The following is a 19,739-nucleotide window of genomic DNA, read 5'->3' as shown; positions in this document are numbered from 1 at the left end:
TTAAACATTCCATTTTCAAGTGGGATTTCATGTTTTTACGATATACGTTAGTAATTTTCTCAAGTTGGATTAGTGAATTCTCAAGTCGCGTTAGTAAATTCTACCTTATAAATTATATTTTTTTTATCACAATTAAAGACCATGATCTTTAACTCTAATTTTAAAATTTTACAATTCGTAATTGAAATTAATATTTTTAATAGACCCTTAATTATCACTCTCTTTTTATGTGTTTCTGTTGTTTCCATTTAACAAGTTACTATATAATTTAATAAATATTATTATCTAAATTTCTCAGTCACTTTTGTCAGGACGTCTCGGTTTTGTACCCGTACTTCTAATCATACTGCGTTGCTTCGAGTAGATCAGGAATTGGGATGCAAACGCCAACCCAATCAAGCATTGACTTCAAATTGCGGTTAATATTTATTAAATCATATCTTAAATGTATTTTTTATCAAATTTAATAAATAGTTAGACCGCTAAATATGCTTTTGTCATGTGTAAATTAAAAACCAAACATACACTTGCATCTACGTGTCTCTGTTCCGCAAACACACTCTCGAATCTGTTCGCTGTCAGTGAGTGCGCCGACGGTTTTGTGTCTCACACAGTCACTCAGCAGTACCCAAAGGCGTCGTTTACTTTCCTCTCTCTTCGGCTACAGTCCCCTCTCTCTCTCTCTCTCTCTCTCTAATGGCCTCCGATTCCGCAATCATTGCGTGGTTGAGCTTCTGCAAACTGGTTTTTTTTTTTTTTTGGGTATTCATGCGTGGCAGTTGTTTATTCTGATTCTTCTTTCAGGGGCTCTGGGGAAGATGGGCAATTGGGAATCGGCAACAATGAAGAGAAAGAATGGGTCTGCGTTGTCAGAGCTCTCGAGTCCCACAAGGTCCGCTCGGTCGTTGCTGGTAGCAGGAACTCTTTAGCCATATGCGAAGACGGCAAGGTTCCCCTCCCCCCCTTTTTCCGTGTTTGCTGTATTCTGCTTTTGCTTCAATCTTTACTACACATGAAGCTTAATTGCCTTCGAGAATGCATTTCTTGAAATCTTTTATTACGTTATCTTAGTTTATTGAACATGTGTGTATTTGGTGTAGTTATTTACATGGGGGTGGAACCAAAGAGGAACACTTGGGCACCCTCCTGAAACCAAAACTGAAAATATTCCCAGCCAGGTTAAAGCACTTGCCAATGTTAAAATTGTTCAGGTATTCTATTTGGATATATGAACTTCGGGTAATGGTATTATGCTATTTTTATTGGCATAATTAACTTGTGGCCCTGTTTTCCAATGCTAGGCGGCGATTGGCGGGTGGCACTGTCTGGCTGTTGATGATCAAGGCCGAGCTTACGCCTGGGGTATTCAATAATATTATTCTATATATTTGGCTCAATGAGAATACACCGGTTAATAAATTTTGGAATCCATGGATGTTTGCAATAAAAGTTACATTTGTTGGTCATATACATTGACATTCCTTAAGTGGCTTAATAAAGAGGATTTATACGCTTAAGAAGCTATGGAATGCTTATTTCAATGATTAAGAATTTGGGGAGGAATTATAGGATTTTAGTCCAGGTTGTTTGTAGAGACAGACACAATTTGAAGTTTGATTTCGTGTGGGCTAGAGCCTTTTGCTGTATAGCAGTTTTATTTGGTGTATCTTTCTGATGAAATTTCTTCTTTCTTCTCCCTTCTTTTTCCTCGGTATGCTTTAATCATTCTACAATGCATTGAGTTTCTCATATTTTCTGTTCTTTCTTTTGTTGAATAAACTGTTAGGCAAAATTGATTGTATATTACGTTTAAAGTTCTTGAAATTAAAAAAAAAATGTTGATATAAATTTGAAGATGGGGAAATGCATTTTGTTGCTTTGCTTTTAGCTTTTCAAGACTAAGAAAGATCCAATGAATTTTTATTTACGAAGCACAGAGATGAAACTCTGCTGCATGTTTATTATTCTCAGCTTATGTACTGCAAGCCACTTACTTCTATCAAGTACACTAAGGTGGTTTTTTTAAATGTAAGAATTACAGAAAAAAGGAATTCCAAATTACAGCTGTAAGAAAATAAAACTCTGGCTTTAGAGAGGGTAGTCTCTCTCCAAGGCTACTTTAATGATTCAACATGCTTTCAGTCATTCAAACCTGAAAATATTTAGCATAAAATCAAGCAATCAGCCTTATGATTATTTTGATCATTGCCCAGAGTTCAGACCATTAGATCCCTGCCTTTTCTCTGTTGTTTTATCCTCTCCATTGTGTTAATTGCCTAATTCATTCCTTTTCTGGATTGTTTCATCATTTCTTTAGTTTACTTCCCTCTCCTACTATAAACCTTGGCCACAATCTACGGTTCATGACACAGACACTAAAAATTGGAACTATGTCCATATATGTATGTGTTAGAGTTAGACATTTGTATTTTTGACACAATGGGGAATAAATCCTTTGAAGTTGAAAATCTGTGAATTTCATGAAATTTGCCTTTTTAAGAAAGAGAAAGAAGATGTCATGTTTTATAAAAAAATAATTAAAAGGAGAAAATATCAAAAAAGGAAAACTTCATAGGAATCCAGGGATCTCAACTTTAGAGGATTTGCTTCTGACACAATGTAATGCTTCAACTGTCACTTTGACACTGGATTTTGTTTTGATGAGGTGTCTATATTCATATTATGCACTGTTTCCATGTCAATGTCCATGTTTATAATCTTTTATATGTATTTAATATATCAAATATCATTGGTTTCAGGTGGAAATGAATATGGGCAATGTGGTGAAGAACCTGAGAGGAAGGATGACACTGGTAGACCTTTGAGGAGAGATATAGTGAACCCTCAGCGTTGTGCCCCTAAACTTGTTGTTCGTCAGGTAACTAAGGCATGTGACTGCCGTTGGCATAGGCAGAGTCCTATACTCTAACAAATAGATGAAGAGTCCTCTTTGTTTCTGAGGATAGTTGTAGTTCTGTGTATGGCATTTCTTGGTCAGTAATTTTCATGCACATACAATTCCAATGGAAATATTTTAGATTTCCTGACTTGATACTGCTATCTTTCTCAGATGTTTAAGTTGCTTGTTGTTTAACACGGTGAAGAAAATTTATCCTTGTTTTCTTAAACATCAATGGAAGTATAGCAAGTTTTTTCAATGATGTCCTCTATAACAGAATCACATTGCATAAACGAGACATGCCACCAGAGAACTGCAATGGCATGGCAGCATATGCATGAAATCCACCATTTGAAAATTAAGTTGAAATCCAATCACCATTCTACTTGTGAGTTATATGAATCAAAATATTCACGTGAGGCTCTTAAGAATAGTAGTAGCCCATTTTTTGGCACTTTGTTTTTGTTGGTTTTTTAATTTGGGAAGATGGTGGGGATACCCACGTTTCATGCAGTCTCAAACTGATGTTGCCTCACCTTTTTGAGATAGGCTCTGTAAAATGAATATGATATCTGTTGATACGTTCTTGAGTAATTGCTTACATGCCTCACCTGTGTGAATATAAGCAAAACATTACATGGTTATCATATATAATCATGTTGGAATGGGTTTTCTTAAAGGCTAGCCAAGAATGAAATAGCGATCAAACAAAAATGTTGGCAGGCAGATTTCAAAGAATCTGCTCATTAAAATCACCAATTTTGAAGTAAATTGAGAAATGAGAATCAATACACAATATTATTGGAATGGTGTGAATAAGATTTGAGATACTTTAGCGTTATTTGTTAATGTCAATCTCCCCTTTAGAGTAAATTATGTCAGTCTCCCCTTCTAGTGTATGGTCGAATGGGTTCATTTATCAGGATTTGCATGGGAGCTTCTTCATCTCTATCTTTATTAGCACGTCATTTACATATATTGTATCCTGGCTCTTGGTAGAATGGTGTCTGATGTATCCCTGATTGCTTGAGGCACAGGTAGCTGCAGGAGGAACTCACTCTGTTGTGCTTACAAAAGATGGGCATGTTTGGACCTGGGGTCAGCCTTGGCCTCCTGGTGACATGTAAATATTCGATAAAGCTTAACTCAATATTTTTGTTTTATACATCTTAATTCATTCTCTTCAATTTATGCAATTAATAGTCTATCTCATAGACTCATGCACTAACTTCCAAACCTTGTGCTTAATCTTACAGAAAACAGATATCTGTTCCTGTTCGTGTGCAAGGTCTTGAAAATGTTAGGCTCATTGCTGTAGGGGCATTTCATAATTTGGCCCTTCAAGAGGGTGGCACTTTATGGGCTTGGGGTAACAATGAATATGGACAACTTGGTACTGGTGATACCCAACCAAGATCACAACCTATTCCTGTCCAAGGGCTTTCTGGACTTACTCTGGTTTGTATTTCATCCTGAATAATCTTGTTGATTTTATATCTTTCCTTTAATTGCTATGTCTCAGTAACAGATACGATCACAGAATAATATATTTTTATCCTATAACATATTGGTTCTGGCTCTTAAAAACTGATGTTCCTTTAGGCTTCTGGATTTAAAATTAATTGTTTATCCTACCTTATTACAGTTTTTTTGTCTTGAAAAAACTTTTGTAAAATTTTCGTTTTCAATAATTTAATTCTATTCTATATGGAATGATAATTTTTTCATCAACTCTGACTTTATATATAGTGGAAACCATTTAATTTTTTTTTTTTAATGCAAATTTGATCCATATGGTTCTTTCTTAACCTGAATACTCAAGTTAACTGCTGATTGCTGACCCTAAAGTATTTATTTGTGTCAATCATTCATATCTAAAACATCTTACTAATTAGTTTTCTTTATCTGTTTGCAACCTCAGATAGATATTGCAGCTGGTGGATGGCATTCAACTGCATTGACAGATGAAGGAGAGGTGATCTTTGTTTTGGTTTCTCCGGAATTTATTAGGTTTAGTTTTTCAGTTGCCAGAAGACTTAACGAGCACATTGGATAGCTGAAAACAATCGATGAAGAGAGAAGATGGTTAAGACAGCTATTCTTGTACGATTTTTACTTTTTATCATGAAATTAAAGGCATGTGGTTGGATTTGCATAATCCATTGCTTGGCAAAGGAATAGAGTCAGAAAATCAATGTGCTCAAGTGGATATTGGTTTTTAATCAGTAAACCAATGACAATGGACTCTAAGATTACCTTATCCTCTACTGCAGGTATATGGCTGGGGAAGGGGGGAGCATGGGAGGCTTGGATTTGGTGATAATGACAAGAGCAGTAAAATGGTACCCCAAAAGGTTCAGCTTTTGGCTGGAGAAGATGTTGTACAGGTACCATCTGTATGACTGTTATGTAAATGTTCTTAAGGTTTATCAAAGTAAGGGACATTGTACACTTCTTTGCATAATGCTTCCATCCCGAGCTACTGGTTGATGCGGGGCTCAAATGTTCCTTGCAATTTCCACTTTTATATAATCCTCTGCTTAGAGAAATGCTCCAGACCTATGCTCCTTTTGGCTTGAAGAGATAACACATTTTTCCAGCAATCTTTGATTTTTCTGGTATTTGTTTGTTTAAATGCTACTTCCAGTTTCTTCTTCATTCTCCCAATGGGGAAAAATTTCATGTAGACAAGCTTATTTGAAAATCTAAGGTTTACTCTAAGGTCAAGCCATTTGTATGGACAGTGGTTAAGTTAGAGTCCCTGGTGCACAGTCATATATCCAAGGGTTTCACTTAAGTTTCCTTTAGTTTAACATAGTGTAAGAGCCAAGAGAGAGAAATTCTAGGTATCACATTTTTGTCTCCCTTTAGGGGCTGTGCTTGATTTCGGTGCATGTATGTTGTATCATGCATAATATGCAGGTCTGCCTTGGAATCACCTAATACGTTTGTTTTGTGAAATTGTAATAGGAGGTGCGGTGAGCTGAATTATTTGCTGTTATTCGAATGAGAGAACGGAACATCTGTAGAAACCATAGCCACAGACCAGCTACTTTGTCTCAGTTGCGTGCTAATATGTCTATATCGAAGGGTTTCTCCTCAACTTCATCTAGTTTTACATATTTTGAGAGCTAAGGGGAAAAGAGTCCTTGTTATGGCCTATCTTGGGCGTCTTATTTTACCTTAAGTTACTGAATCAAACCAGGCGCTGTGTATAGCAGAATCTTGGTTAACTGCCTCTGCTAACCCATTAGAAGCTGATGGTTGGCCATACCCCTCAGCACGAATTGCTGTGTGGCCTTGCACCCATGTTCCAGCATGTTGGGAATGGTCATAGGCTGTCAGGCTGTTTGTCTAGCCCATGTTCCAGCAATGTATGTTCATGATAGATCAATTGAACCTGCTGGCTGTTTGTCTAACCTTTAACCTCTTTCATTTGCTACAGTTGAACCTTTTTAGTGGTTTTCTAGTCCAGCCCATGTCTTTCCGTGCCCCTGCAAAGTTTCCTTGGATCTGATTCACAGTGGTCCAGGCCAAGAGCCTGATTTCTATGATATATATCACTATGGAGAGATAATATCTTGAACCATGCAGAAACAAGGAGTCTTATCCCAAATTCCCATTAGATGGGGTAGATTAGATATCATGAACCATGTTAATGAAATAATGAATTGTACAATTTCAAGAGCACTGTATGCCAACTACTTCGGCTTAAGCATCTTTTCCAATTTGAGATGAAATTTGATTTGGTTTATGATCAGGTTTCCTGTGGAGGTACTCATTCAGTTGCTCTAACCCGGGATGGGCGAATATTTTCTGTAAGTATTATTAATATTATCTTTATTTAACCACCTTCCCGGTAACATTCTTATTATGTTTAAAGAGCTCTGCTTCTGATGTTACCGGTCTTGGCTGCTCGCAGTTTGGTCGCGGTGACCATGGCCGGCTTGGTTATGGGAGGAAAGTTACTACTGGTCAGCCAATGGAGGTACCCATTGACATTCCACCTCCAAATTATCCAAGTGAAAATTCAGCTGATGGACGGTGGATAGCCAAACTCGTTGCTTGTGGTGGTCGTCATACTTTGGCAATAGTAGAATGGAAACCAGACAAATCTGCTGACTGACTGAAATAGAAACTACGCTCCAAAATATCCTGTGCTTGAAGTTGAATATGTTTCTGGTTAATCTGAACAGATTGTTGATCAAAATAGGAAGCAAAACTGGATGGACCTTGACATGTGATAATAAATAGCATGCTTGCCTTTTCCATTGGCTTTCAATCTTCTTTAGGGCTAAAGTTTGGGAAATGTTCCCCTCGCTGTTATGCATCTATCTAGCTTTAGCCATTCCATTAATGTCATAGTTCAAAAATGATTTTTTGTTTCTATTTTTAAGTCATGTTATTAATTTTTTTTTCATGAGTTTTTTTTTTTTAACCTTCCATTAAATTTATGGTGGAAGCTTCTTAAAAGTATTTATAAATAAAATTCGGAGGAGTATGTTCTTGTCTTTATTTATTTGATTAAAAAGATGGTACTAACAATAGTTGATTGATTCAATGTTTTATTTCATAGGTTTAGGGGATGATATAAAACATGACAACATAAGTGGTGTTAATAGAGAGTGGGCGAGTTACAAAATGTTAGAATGTTACACGTATGATCAAAAGAAAATGTCTTGCTTGTAATTTTTTTAATTTAATAATTTGTCTTTACAATTCACGTACCCACATGTTAGACCTCATTTACATGCAGCTTATTTATTTAATGTGTTTCATTTACATGACATCCTCTGTTAGTTAGATATAATAAAAAACCGAAAGGATTAATTTCTCTATTTGTGAAGCTATATATATATATATATATATACAGAATTTGATATGATCTTGTGTTTTAAATTTGATATAATCTTGTGTTTTAAATTATATCAAATTCTGTATCATTTACTTCTCTTAATTTACCTATGTATCATTTTCAAAAGAAGTCTGAAAATTGGAGGTAGGACGGATTGAACCGAAGTTTGTTCTCGTGAAGAAGGATTTGTAGATATCTTCTCCTTCTTCCATCCAAAATAAGTTTTAATACAAACATTACAAGACAAGGTTCTTTCCCAGCACCCTTCACATGCACGAGTCAGAATAAGTTACAAGAACATAAAGCTAAAATACAAGATGACAAATTCTAAGGCACAACATCTTAAAAGACGAACTTCAAATTTCAACACACTTAAAAGCTAAAATCAATTTCACAAAGAGGACACCCCCATTAATGTCATGGATTTACATGTAAACCACCATTAATTATATGTAAATTAATAATACTATAATACAAGATATAACTTTTGTACCCAAACTAACCTCCTTGCACTTTAAGCGAGAAGTCTTGTACCTAAACCAAAACCCTTGACTCAAGCTAGACTTCTTGCATCCTAAGTTAGAACTCATGTACTTAAGCTAGAAGCCTTGCACATAAATCAAACCCAAAGCAACCCAAGCCAAAACCTTTGTATCCATGCCAAAAGCTTTATACCTAAGAGAAAACCTTCAGCTAGAAGCCTTATATCCAAGCCAAAATTACATGAAAACAACTAAGGGTCATATATAAATTAATGTTGTTATAACATAACATATAACCCTTGCACCCAAGCCAAAATTATATAAAAATGATTGAAGATTACATGTAAATCAATGTCTTCATAACACAACACATAATCATTGCACCCTAAGCCAAACTCCTTACACCTTAAGTTAGAACCCTTGCAGCCAAACAAAAAGTCTTGCACCTAAGCCAAACCCTTTGCACCTTAGGGCAAAACCCTTATACCCAAGCCAAATCTCTTGAGCCCAAGCCAGAGGCCTTGCACCTAAACCAACACTTAGGTGTGAGAGGTTTTGACTTTGAGGCGAGGGGTCTGACTTAAGGTGCAAAGCTTTTAGCTTGAGTGCAAGAGTTCTAGCTTGAAGTGTAAGAGGTCTGACTTAGGTGTAAATTTTTTAGCTTAGAGTGCAAGGAATTGGCTTCCATGCAAGGCTTTTACTTGAAAGTGCAAGTGTTCTGGTTTTAGGTGCAAGGGATTTGGCTTCGATGCAAGGCTTTTACTTTAAAGTGCAAGTGTTTTGGTTTTGGATGTAAGGGGTTGTCTGCCTTTGGTGCAAGGGTTCTAGTTGGGGGGACCAAGTTTCTGTTAAAAATTGAAAATTAATTATCATATTTAATGATATTTAATTACCATTATTTGAATGTTTTGGAAGTATTTTATGTTATTTTTTCAAGAAAAAGTCTCATTTCCACCACAATTTTTTTACTTTTTTATTTTTAAAATTTAATTTTTTTAAAACTACAATTTTCATATATTCATACTTAACAAGCATTGAGAAAAGGGGAAAAAACATGCAAGATGTTGCGTACATATTATAAGATTATAAATTACAAATTATGAAATAAGAATGCATGTTTTGTAGGATGATAATGGATTGTTGGTATATATTGTGTTTTTTTAATTATATATTATTTTATAATTTAAATATTTATTATTATTATGAATAACTATTTCTCTCTATTTCAAGCATGCATTATTTAAAATATATTAATCTATTCATAAACAATTTGACCACAATCTGACCATTAAACTAAGAACCAATAGCTCAACCGGTTCATTGACCTATTCAATTTTCTTAACATTAATTCTAAGCGATTTGATATACTTGATGATTATTGATTTGATTTAGTCGTTAGTTAATTTTACATATTTCCAAATAAACTCCGAAACTATACTTTCATGGACATCCGAAGCCTACTAACTTCAGTGACACAATTAATTGAAGTGTAGGAAGAACAAGATGGACTACAAATTGGGCCACTCTGTACAATTCCGGCCCAATAATATTGTAAGTCCACATTCAAACACGGCAAGACTCTGTTCTCTCGCACAAAAAACCCTAGTCGCACCCCATTTTTCATGCCAGCCTCACTCTGCGCCTCTAGCTGCTAGGTTTTCCGCATCCGCTCTCCCCGGTAGAATTCCATCATGGTTGCCGCCAAGAAGACTGTAAGTTTCACCCTCTCTGTGTCATTTCCTTCATGCTCGACTTGCTTCGGTTCTTAGTTCGCATTTAGGTCTCCGTTTCTGATTCAGAATTTTTCAGTGGTGTGTTTTCTTTTGCCTGGCCTTCGCCCCTGTACAAGCAAAGAGTTGATGATTTCTGTGTTTCTCTCATTTACAGAAGAAGACCCATGAGAGCATTAACAACAGGCTCGCTCTTGTCATGAAGAGTGGGAAGTATACCCTGGGCTATAAAACGGTCCTTAAGTCCCTCAGGAGCTCCAAAGGTTTGGATTTTAGCCAACAGCCATATGCTTTCTTTGATCCAGTTGCTCTTTTTCTACTTTGGCATTCACCAACATTGTATTAAGTGGTTCTGATGTTGAATTTTTAATTAATACGCGATGCAAATGCAATGTTGTCGAGTTAGGCTGGGCGATTTATAATTCTGTTAATTGATATGCTTGATAAAAAAAAGTTTCTGTTTAGGTTTTGGAGTCTGGATCGCTGTGGGATCTTAAAAGAAGCGTTGGATGGTCACAGTGAAATTTCGATTTGTATTTGCTGCTGTAGAGTTGTTTTTCAGGGTCTTCCTTTTAGATTATAATGAATTCATGCACAAACGGTGAAGGGGAAGAACATTGAATTTGAAGTGAATTAATTGCGCAGATTATAACTAGAGTTGTGATGGATGTTGCTGTTATGAGTATTTTGCTACATATTGTTTAATTTTTTTTAAAATAATTAAATAGTTTTTTTTGGTGGTCAAAAGTTGAATAGTGTCTTTAATGTTCTCCTCCTTGCAGGAAAATTGATTATTATCGCCAACAATTGCCCGCCCCTCCGAAAGTCAGAAATAGAGTACTATGCCATGTTGGCAAAAGTTGGAGTTCACCATTACAATGGAAGTAAGTTCTTGATTGCAAAACTTCTATCTCCTGATTGTCAGTGAACTGTTTTGTGTTTTGATGGTGTTTCCATTTTGCTTGTTTGGTTGACCTTGGTCATTTTTTTTTCCGGCAAAAGGATTGACCTTTTCTTTAATTCTGGGATGTAGAGATCATTGAAGAGTATGTAGTACCATTTACAATAGATATGTGTGAAGGTTGATGTGACCTTTTGAACTAGCTTTCGAACTCTTACTCCAATTTCACTTGATTGCACTCAAGGTTCATATGACCATGCTTAAGCATGCTAGCTTGAAAATAGCTGGCTGTTCTTTTTCTGTTACTCCAGGGGATAATTGAATTTGTTTCCTCGTGCCCTAATGAATCCTGATGCTCTTGTACGGTGAGGCTAAAAGACTGATATATTTAAATGCACTACCGTGTGAGCTAAGAACAGATTTACATTGTCTAGATTAACTATTCAGGGTTCTAATTAAAAGGATGCAGATTCAGTTTTAGATATCTTCTCAAGTGAGTGAATGACAAGGTGCCCTCTCAAGTCTCAAGTGGAGATAGAAACAGACAATGTTGTTTCGTTGTGTTGCTGGCGTGCTGCTCTAGTGTTTGTTTATATGTTTTGATGTATCTTTTGTCCAGGGACATAAACATGAATGATTTCTGAATGTTTCTGTTCAATTAAAAAATCTCTAAACAAGGTTTTCCTGTTGATAACAGACAACGTTGATTTGGGCACCGCCTGCGGCAAATATTTCAGAGTGTGCTGCCTCAGCATTATTGATCCTGGTACCTGGAGTTATCCAGATCTAACATCAATCTGATGAAGTTAAGAGTTATGGTTTTGTCACCCTAATTGTCTTTGATATTTCTGTTTTCAGGTGATTCGGACATTATCAAGACAATGCCTGGCGAGCAGTGAGTGGTCGTCGTTTTTGCTGTGTAAGGGTACTAATGTTGAGTGTCAGCAGTAGAAATTTCCAAGTTTTTTATTTACTAATTTTGTTTACATATTGAAGTTTCTTTGTTCCAATACTCTTGCTATATATCAGCACCGAAGCGAACTATTTTTTTTTTTTAGCTGGTTGAATTTATGGTCCGAGTTCCTCTTTTTGGGAAATTGATTGCGTAATTTGAACTGTTTCATTGAATTCCTTTTTTCCCCATGGTTTAACATATATTTCGAATTATTCCTTGTTATATTCGTCCCACTGTGAAAATTAATAGCAAGATAAAACTCCTAGATTAATACGGATAGTGACTACGAAGCTTAAATTATGAATGCGTAGTTCTCACTTTTCAGTATCGTATTAAAAAGGTTAATTCAATCTCAAATTTACAAAAATGAAATGGAAGGTATAATCTATCTCAAATTCCATGAGGGTTAATTACAACTTCATTGGCCTATTTTCTGCTGAATCGCTTACAATCAATGTTCTTCAATTTGCATACGCTTTGGTTAACTAATGTATTATTATTTTTGAGGTGAAATGAGACATAATCTTGACGTCAATATGAGCTTTTCAGTATTAGATATTTTGATGGTATGAGTATCTTTCATGCTAGAATTAATCCTTCATTAACTTGCGAAGAACCCATAAATGCCGCTAAATAAAACGCTAAATTGGAAACTGCAAGTGCAGGCTGCTAAATGAAATTAGCTTGCTTCTTTAAGACTGCAGTGAAAGTTTCATATCCATACCTCTAGTTTCTGTTTAATATTCAACAATTTTTTTTTTTTGAAAAATTATCATCGAAGGATCCACAAAAAGTTTTTATATTAAAGAAAAACTTTAAAAATATAAAATTTCACTGTACTTTAAATATTTTTTTTAAAAAAAAAAAACAAAACAGCCAATTTTATTTATTACCAAAACAAATATTACACACACTAATTCACCTGTAAAAGAAAAACAAGGAAAGCAATGAACTTAAACATACAACCTAAACAAACAGAAATCAACAAAAACCAAATACAACTGCATCCTACCTTGTTTAAAGCCTGAAAAAAAATCAACAATCCCTGTTTTCTTCCGTGCTTCAGTATTTTTGCCATGAGGATCATCTTGCAAAATAGCAACCAAAGAAGATGGTAGCTTGCACAGCCATCCTAATGATACCATACCTCTCATAGAATGTGCTGCAATGGAATCAGCAGCATAATTGCCCATCCTTGAAACGATAGACAGACCACAGCGCACAACAGATCTCCATTGCACAAAACACTGATTCAAAACATCCCAATACCTCCAGTCACACCCCTTCATGTCCTGCCACTTCAACCTCCTATAAAGCTCTTCACAATCAGTTTCAAAAGCCATTACTATCCCTTCCAACCACACTAATGGCTGCTCTACCACTCTTAGCACCAAAAGCCCCATCAATGTTAATTTTCACTGTTCCCACATCAAGCTTACACCAGGATAGTGCTCTCTCACTACTGGCTACATCAGTCCGCTTCATACTCTACTTATCCAAACAAAACCATAATTCATTCACTAAGCCCACTACATTGGAGATGCAATAATTCACATCCATCTCTACACCTTCAAACACACACCTGCACCTACACTTTCAGATTGACCAAACATAAAGCTGAAAATAGTGCTACTGCATAATCATCAGCACCAAAATTCGACATTAGAGAATCTTCAAGCCATTTATCAAACCTGCATACCTTCTTTCTGCTAAACTTCAATGCCAATGGCGATCCAAACCAAACCATCCTTGTCCATGGACACAAGAATAGAACATGCTCAATTGTCTCCTCCTACACATCATAAATACTACGTCAAATTGACAAATAACCTTACATAATTATCAACCATCCATTCAAAATTAACAAGTGACTATAATTAATATCATAGATTTAATTATATATGTGTTGGTCTTGCATAAACAAGTATCCATTTGATCTTTGACAAGTAACTATTCATTATTAACATCAACCCATTCAAAATTAATAAGCGATTATATTAATAGCATATGTTTAATTGTACAAGTGTTAGTCCTGTATATACAAGTATCTTTTTGGGTTTTGACAGCTAATCATATATAACTAACAATCCATTAACTTATTATACTTTATTAAATTTTAGGGGTACTTAATTCTTTTTTTTATAAAATCTTATTTTTAGATAAATATCAAGGGAGTGTAGTAAAATTTCATATTTATAAGGTTCTTCCTTAATATAAAAACTCTCCAAATATCCTTGGATGATATTTTCCTTTTCTTTTTTCCAAAGAAGTACAGTATAAAAACCCCATGTAGGGTTTTAGTTGGAATGACAATTTTATTAAAGTCAACATTTATTTTTATTTTTTCAACCACTCATTTGTGTGATTTCACAATAAATCAATATGGTGAAATCATCCAAAAATTATGAAATTTGCCATGAGAGATGACATGTTCACATTTGATTATATATTTTGAAAAGCTAATAAATGTATGAATTAGCTTGTTCGCCAAACTTCTAATGATAACTTAGACATTAAGATTTTATAATCCATCTTTGAAGTGTAGAAATCTTATGAATTTTGACATGGCATGATTATTGTCCTTCGCAGATTTCTCATGGCCTTGTACTTAAAAAAAAAAAAACCTACTAAGAAAACTATATGAAATCTCAACGTTAAATGTATGCTATCACGTTAAATTTAATCTAGAGATTTCACCTAAAATTAATTACGCAGCAGATTGAAAGGGGGAATATTCTTAAAATACAATCACACGTAAATATCCCAATGGAAAATTGAGGCTTTCTTTGGAAAAAAAAAATGTCAGTAGGGAAAAGTTATATAGTTTATTATTTTTTGAAGTTTTTCCTCTGAGCTCTTTTTTTTTTGTCCATGTCTAAATGAAGGATAAAGCTGTAACTGGTAATCTTGATAAGCTTGACCTCTTCCGTCTACACCATTGATATTTCTACCAGTACGAGGAGAACTATGATAGGTTCAAGTCTTTAACAAGCAATAGGGGATCAAGTGCTACTCTAGTCAATCATTCAATTTTTTTTCAAAGTTCACAGATTTATTTTTAACTCAAAATTATTTACTTTAATTTTATTTGTTTTATCCTAACTTAATTGACCTTCTTTCCTTTATTGACAGGCCTTGGCGTCTTCAGCCTCAAAATCATAAAAGAAACCAACCCCATCCCGACCAAAATTAGCACCATCCAAATATGACTATTTTCATCCTTTTTTGATCTCACTTCTTCTATGCTGAAACTCTCCCTCCACGAATTTCCCATTATACCCTCGTCCACGTGCCCATATCCCACATACGCCATATTCCCTTCCCCCACTACCACTGAAGTGGGAAATCTTTCTAAATCAAGGTTAATTTTGTCAAACACCCTTCCCTCCGTCCAATTGTGTTGACTCTTCATATACCACAGCTTATTCACAGGCGACACCACCAAAACGACGCCGTCATTTCGCAACGCAATGTCGTCTGCTCCCATCAAGTCCTCGTTCAGCTTCACAAGCCTCGCCGTTCCGTCGCGTGCATCGACCTTGAACATCTTCCCCGTATTGGATTGCACCACCAAGAGATACCCCTTGCCGACGTAAGTGATCCCGTTCAGCCCGCAATTATTATACTGTACGTCGCGGTCCACAGGATGGGCTGTGTACTGCGGAGACCTCGAGAATATCGACGCCTCTCCTTTGCCGTTCACCTTCCATATGTAGCTCCCCGCGGAGTTCGTGACGTAGGCGTTTCCCTCGTCATCCACAGTGACGTCGTTCGCGATCGGACGACCGGCTCCGCCGTCATCGGGGAGGACGGAGAGGAAGAGTCGTTGCCGAGTACGTAGATCGTAGGCTGCGAGGGCGTCAAACGGAGGGAGAGGCTCGATGGAGTGGACGACGGCGAGGAGGCGTCTGTTGACGGAATCCACCGAAAGACCAATGAAGGAGACGTTTTCGGGGAGGGAAGAGTCGAAGATGAAGGTTTCAGAAACGCCGGCATGGGTGACGGCGGCGATGATCCGTTGATTAAGAGATCCTGCGAAGAAGTGGCGGGTCAGTGGGTCCCAAGCAAGGCCTTCAGGGTAGAGATTCGGGAAGCGAAAATGGATCTTGTGGGGCGTTGGATGAAAGAGAAGCAAAGCAGGGAAGAATGAGACGCCAAAGATGAGGAAGATGAAGAAGTTGGCCATGGAGATTTGAGTATTATTGCTTGAGCGATAAGATTGACAATGGTGGGATTGAGGATAATGCGAGCTCGAAGAGTGTCTAATAATGGAGGTTAGTGTGGTGGTTTGTTTGTTTGCAGCATTTCATTGAGTTGCCTTGGAGAATTTTATATGTGAAATTCAGGGTGGTAGATATGGTTTCTTGTCAAATAGGCTTCAGCCTTGGTTTCTTGTCAAGCAGGCTGCAGTCTAATAGTCTCTTGTCTGACAACCTTCTTATTAAAATTTTTTTCACTTTTTCTTGTTTTGTTTTGTTTTGAACTTGGTATTTATATGATTAAAATTTGCAAAACTAACTGAAGCTTTTATAATTGAAGTTTGTATGATTCGTGTGTGGATAATTTATTTTAAAAAATCAGTTATAATTAATTTAAAAATAAATTTAGATATATATAATAACTAAAAATAACATATTGTATGATAGAAAAATATTTAAATAGATTGGGTGTACTATGTCATTTGTATTTTATTTAATTAAAATATTTTGAGTAATCTAAATAAAATTTTGTGTGGTCTTTTTTAAATTAATTTTATTTTTATAACAGAATATACATTTAATTTTTTACCTTTTTTGTCTATACTATCATTAATATATATCAAAATTAAATTAATATTTAATTTTATTTAAATGTCATGTTTTTATTGAATAAAATATAAATAATATCACACATTTAATTTATCTAAATATTTATCCTGTGTAATATATATTTGTGTGTGTGATTTGATCTCTTTAAAAAATAATTTAAAAGTAGATTTAGATGAGACGTGTAATGCTGGACAAGTTTCTAAAGATTAAATAATAATTATTGTATTTCACATTATTTTATTATCACTTGCTTATTTGACTCTTCACCATGCCAACTCAACTATAACAAAAAAGGTGAAGGAATTGATGAGTAACGAAGAAGAGGAATGTTAAGCGTGTGTAAACCAGATTTTTCTTCGGAACTGACATATTTTCATCGTGTGTATTATTTGTATTCTTCTTCATTGTCTTCTCATTCCTGGAATTCATAGTATTTTCATCATATCCATTTGAGGTTGCCTAGTTCATCAAAGAATAATAATAAAAAAAAAACTATTTTCATCTCATTTGTAGTAAACTATAGAGTTGAGACCCAATTTTGCCAGTTCCATGATGATCCTTAGTCATATCGCTATTCTTCCTAGTACTTTCATCTTGCAAAATTGTCCCAATTTAAAAATTAAAATTTGTGAAAGTTCTTCACAAGCTTACAATTTAAGCCAAGTCCGTCAATAATATGTTACTCTACAACTCAATGTTAAAATTAGTGTTTACTGTGTCTTTGGTTTACAACATTGTTATCATCTTTATCAATCTTGATCGGGTGAAAAATGATTGGAGGGCAGTTACAAAGATGAGCTGAAGATAGATAATTGTGTAAATGATTTTTAAGAATATACTTATTTTGATTTTTTTTTTCATTTTTTCTTAGGGATAGATGGGTTGCATTTAAATATGTATTCATTGAAATATGGATGTTTTATATGAAAAAAAGGAAAATAGAAGTAATCTCTTATTTTTATAGCTCCTGTCTTAGACCCATTATGATTTGAATTTAAATTTTTACCTTGGATTATAACCTTTAGCTACAGTTACTTACAATTATCAGCATTCACCAACTGGTCTTCAATCTGTTACCTTCAATCTTGATGTGTATAGTATGTTAATGAAAATTTATTTGAGTTGTTACTTTCTTTTCCTTCTTAAAAATGACTTTACTTCTTTTTTTTTTTTCTTTTTCTCATTTCCAACTCCATATACTTAAACCTTCAATTAGGAATTAAAATTATTTTATTGTATTCCGTCATTTTTTTGTTAAAAATTGATTTCTTTTTAAAAAGAAATAAAAAAACAGTGATCTTTTTGTGCGTGCGTGCGTGTGTGTGTATTTGCCACTTAAAAAAGACTTACGTTTTGTTCAACAATTTTTTTTTTATTAAAATTCAAGACTAAAAATTAAAACCCCATAAATTAAAGAAAATTTATATAAAACTAACTGTGAATGGATCTAATAGAAGAGATTAATTTTTCATAACATAATAAATTAAAATTTAAATATTATTAAAAAAGTGTTTATATTTAATATCAGAACAAGTATTGAATATAATTGCTTCTTGTGATAGAATATCTATTAACAATTAAAAAAAGTACATGAAATTTGATGGAACCCTTAACTTAGTTGACTTTTTTCTTTTTGTTAACAAGCCACAACTTCTTAAGCTTCCAAATAGGAAAACAAGCTAAACCCATCCCAACCAAAACAAGCATCCTCCAAATTTCACAATTTTCATTCTTGTTCGATCTCAGTTCTTCTATGCTGAAACTTTCCCTCCCTGAATTTCCCATCATACCTTCCTCCACATGACCATATACCACATACGTCCTTTTCCCTTCCCCCACAACCAATGAAGTTGGAAATCTTTCCAAGTCAAGGTCAATTTTGTCATACACCACAACCTCTGCCCAACCATCTTTACCCTTCAAATACCACAGCTTATCCACAGGCGACACCACCAAAGCGACGCCGTCGCTCGTAACGCAATGTCGTCTGCCACCATCAAGTCCTCGTTCAGTTGCACGGACCTCGCCGTCCCGTCGTTTGCGTCGACCTTGAACATCTTGCCCGTATTGGATTGCACCACCAAGAGATACCCCTTGCTGACGTAAGCGATCCCGTTCAGCCCGCAGTAGCTATGCGGTGTGTCGCTGTCCACGGGATGGGCTGTGTACTGCGGAGACCTCGAGAATATCGACGCCTCTCCTCTGTCGTTCACCTTCCAAATGTAGTTCCCACCGGAGTTAGTGACGTAGGCATTCCCGTCGTCATCCACCGCGATGTCGTTCGCAATCGGACGATTGGATCCGCCATCATGGGGGAGGACGGAGAGGAAGAGACGTTGCCGAGAACGTAGGTCGTAGGCGGCGAGGGCATCGAACGGAGGGAGAGGCTCCAGGGCGTGGACGGCGGCGAGGAGGCGTCTGTTGACGGAATCCACCATAAGACCCAAGAAGGTGAGGTTTTCCCGAAGGGAAGAGTCGAAGATAAAGGTTTCAGCATCTCCAGCGACGCTGACGGCGGCGATGACCCGTTGACGGAGAGATCCTACGAAGAAGCGGTTCGTCAGTGGGTCCCAAGCAAGGCCTTCAGGGTAGAGATCTGGGAAGCGGAAATGGATCTTGTGGGGCTTTGCATCAAAGAGAAACGAAGCAATGGGGAAGAATAATGAGACACCAAAGAGGACAAAGAAGAAGAAGAAAGCTGTAGTGTAGATTGACGATTGTTTGGGTGAGAAGATTGTCATGGTCGATTGCGTTAATTTTCGTTTTTTGCATCGTTCCAAAGAGGTCGTTTAAGAATTTATAAGCGAGATTCCACGTGCCATGCGGCAGCCTGGTTGGTATAGTTTCTTGTCAAAGAGGCTTCGCGTATGGCTTCTTGAGTCAAACATGTTCGTTTTCATGGTCGTTAACGAAATATTCACGATTTATTTCATTTGTTAACTTATTAAGGATAATTTTTAAAATTTATGTAAAAATAGTTAATAGGTGTAAGGAGAGGGGCGTCTTTTTTTTTTTTTAGCTTGTTAGACTGAGCAACTTAAAACCGAAGTTCTTATTATTTTTTTTAGCAAAAACACCAAAGTTATTATTATAAAAAAACTTATATACT

At 35.8% G+C, this 19,739-nt stretch overlaps 3 protein-coding genes and 1 pseudogene across 3 annotated transcripts; 2 read left to right on the top strand and 2 right to left on the bottom strand.

Moving 5' to 3' along the window:
• Window positions 1-543: 543 nt before the first annotated feature.
• On the top strand, window positions 544-7,168 carry LOC129307932 (ultraviolet-B receptor UVR8-like). The gene is made up of 11 exons (XM_054948917.1): window positions 544-725; window positions 805-949; window positions 1,101-1,211; window positions 1,302-1,362; window positions 2,760-2,878; window positions 3,937-4,022; window positions 4,156-4,357; window positions 4,821-4,874; window positions 5,173-5,286; window positions 6,661-6,717; window positions 6,822-7,168. The coding sequence occupies exons 1-11, from the start codon at window positions 697-699 to the stop codon at window positions 7,023-7,025; spliced, it is 1,182 nt and encodes a 393-aa protein (XP_054804892.1). The 5' UTR covers window positions 544-696; the 3' UTR covers window positions 7,026-7,168.
• A 2,663-nt stretch (window positions 7,169-9,831) lies between these two features.
• LOC129287066 (60S ribosomal protein L30) lies at window positions 9,832-11,964 on the top strand. The gene is made up of 5 exons (XM_054923213.1): window positions 9,832-9,948; window positions 10,124-10,229; window positions 10,749-10,850; window positions 11,565-11,633; window positions 11,726-11,964. Exons 1-5 carry the CDS (start codon window positions 9,928-9,930, stop codon window positions 11,764-11,766), a joined length of 339 nt encoding a protein of 112 aa, XP_054779188.1. The 5' UTR covers window positions 9,832-9,927; the 3' UTR covers window positions 11,767-11,964.
• A 2,790-nt stretch (window positions 11,965-14,754) lies between these two features.
• On the bottom strand, window positions 14,755-16,240 carry LOC129287132 (uncharacterized). The gene has a single exon (XM_054923326.1). The coding sequence runs from the start codon at window positions 16,006-16,008 to the stop codon at window positions 14,926-14,928; it is 1,083 nt and encodes a 360-aa protein (XP_054779301.1). The 5' UTR covers window positions 16,009-16,240; the 3' UTR covers window positions 14,755-14,925.
• Window positions 16,241-18,166: 1,926 nt separating this feature from the next.
• On the bottom strand, window positions 18,167-19,483 carry LOC129292826 (uncharacterized; annotated as a pseudogene).
• Between the last annotated feature and the right edge of the window lie 256 nt (window positions 19,484-19,739).

Source organism: Prosopis cineraria, unplaced genomic scaffold (assembly GCF_029017545.1).
Source record: "Prosopis cineraria cultivar Desert tree isolate PC_DT_omini unplaced genomic scaffold, ASM2901754v1 PC1, whole genome shotgun sequence".
Classification (NCBI taxonomy): domain Eukaryota; kingdom Viridiplantae; phylum Streptophyta; class Magnoliopsida; order Fabales; family Fabaceae; genus Prosopis; species Prosopis cineraria.
This window is presented reverse-complemented; position numbering and strand designations above follow the sequence as displayed.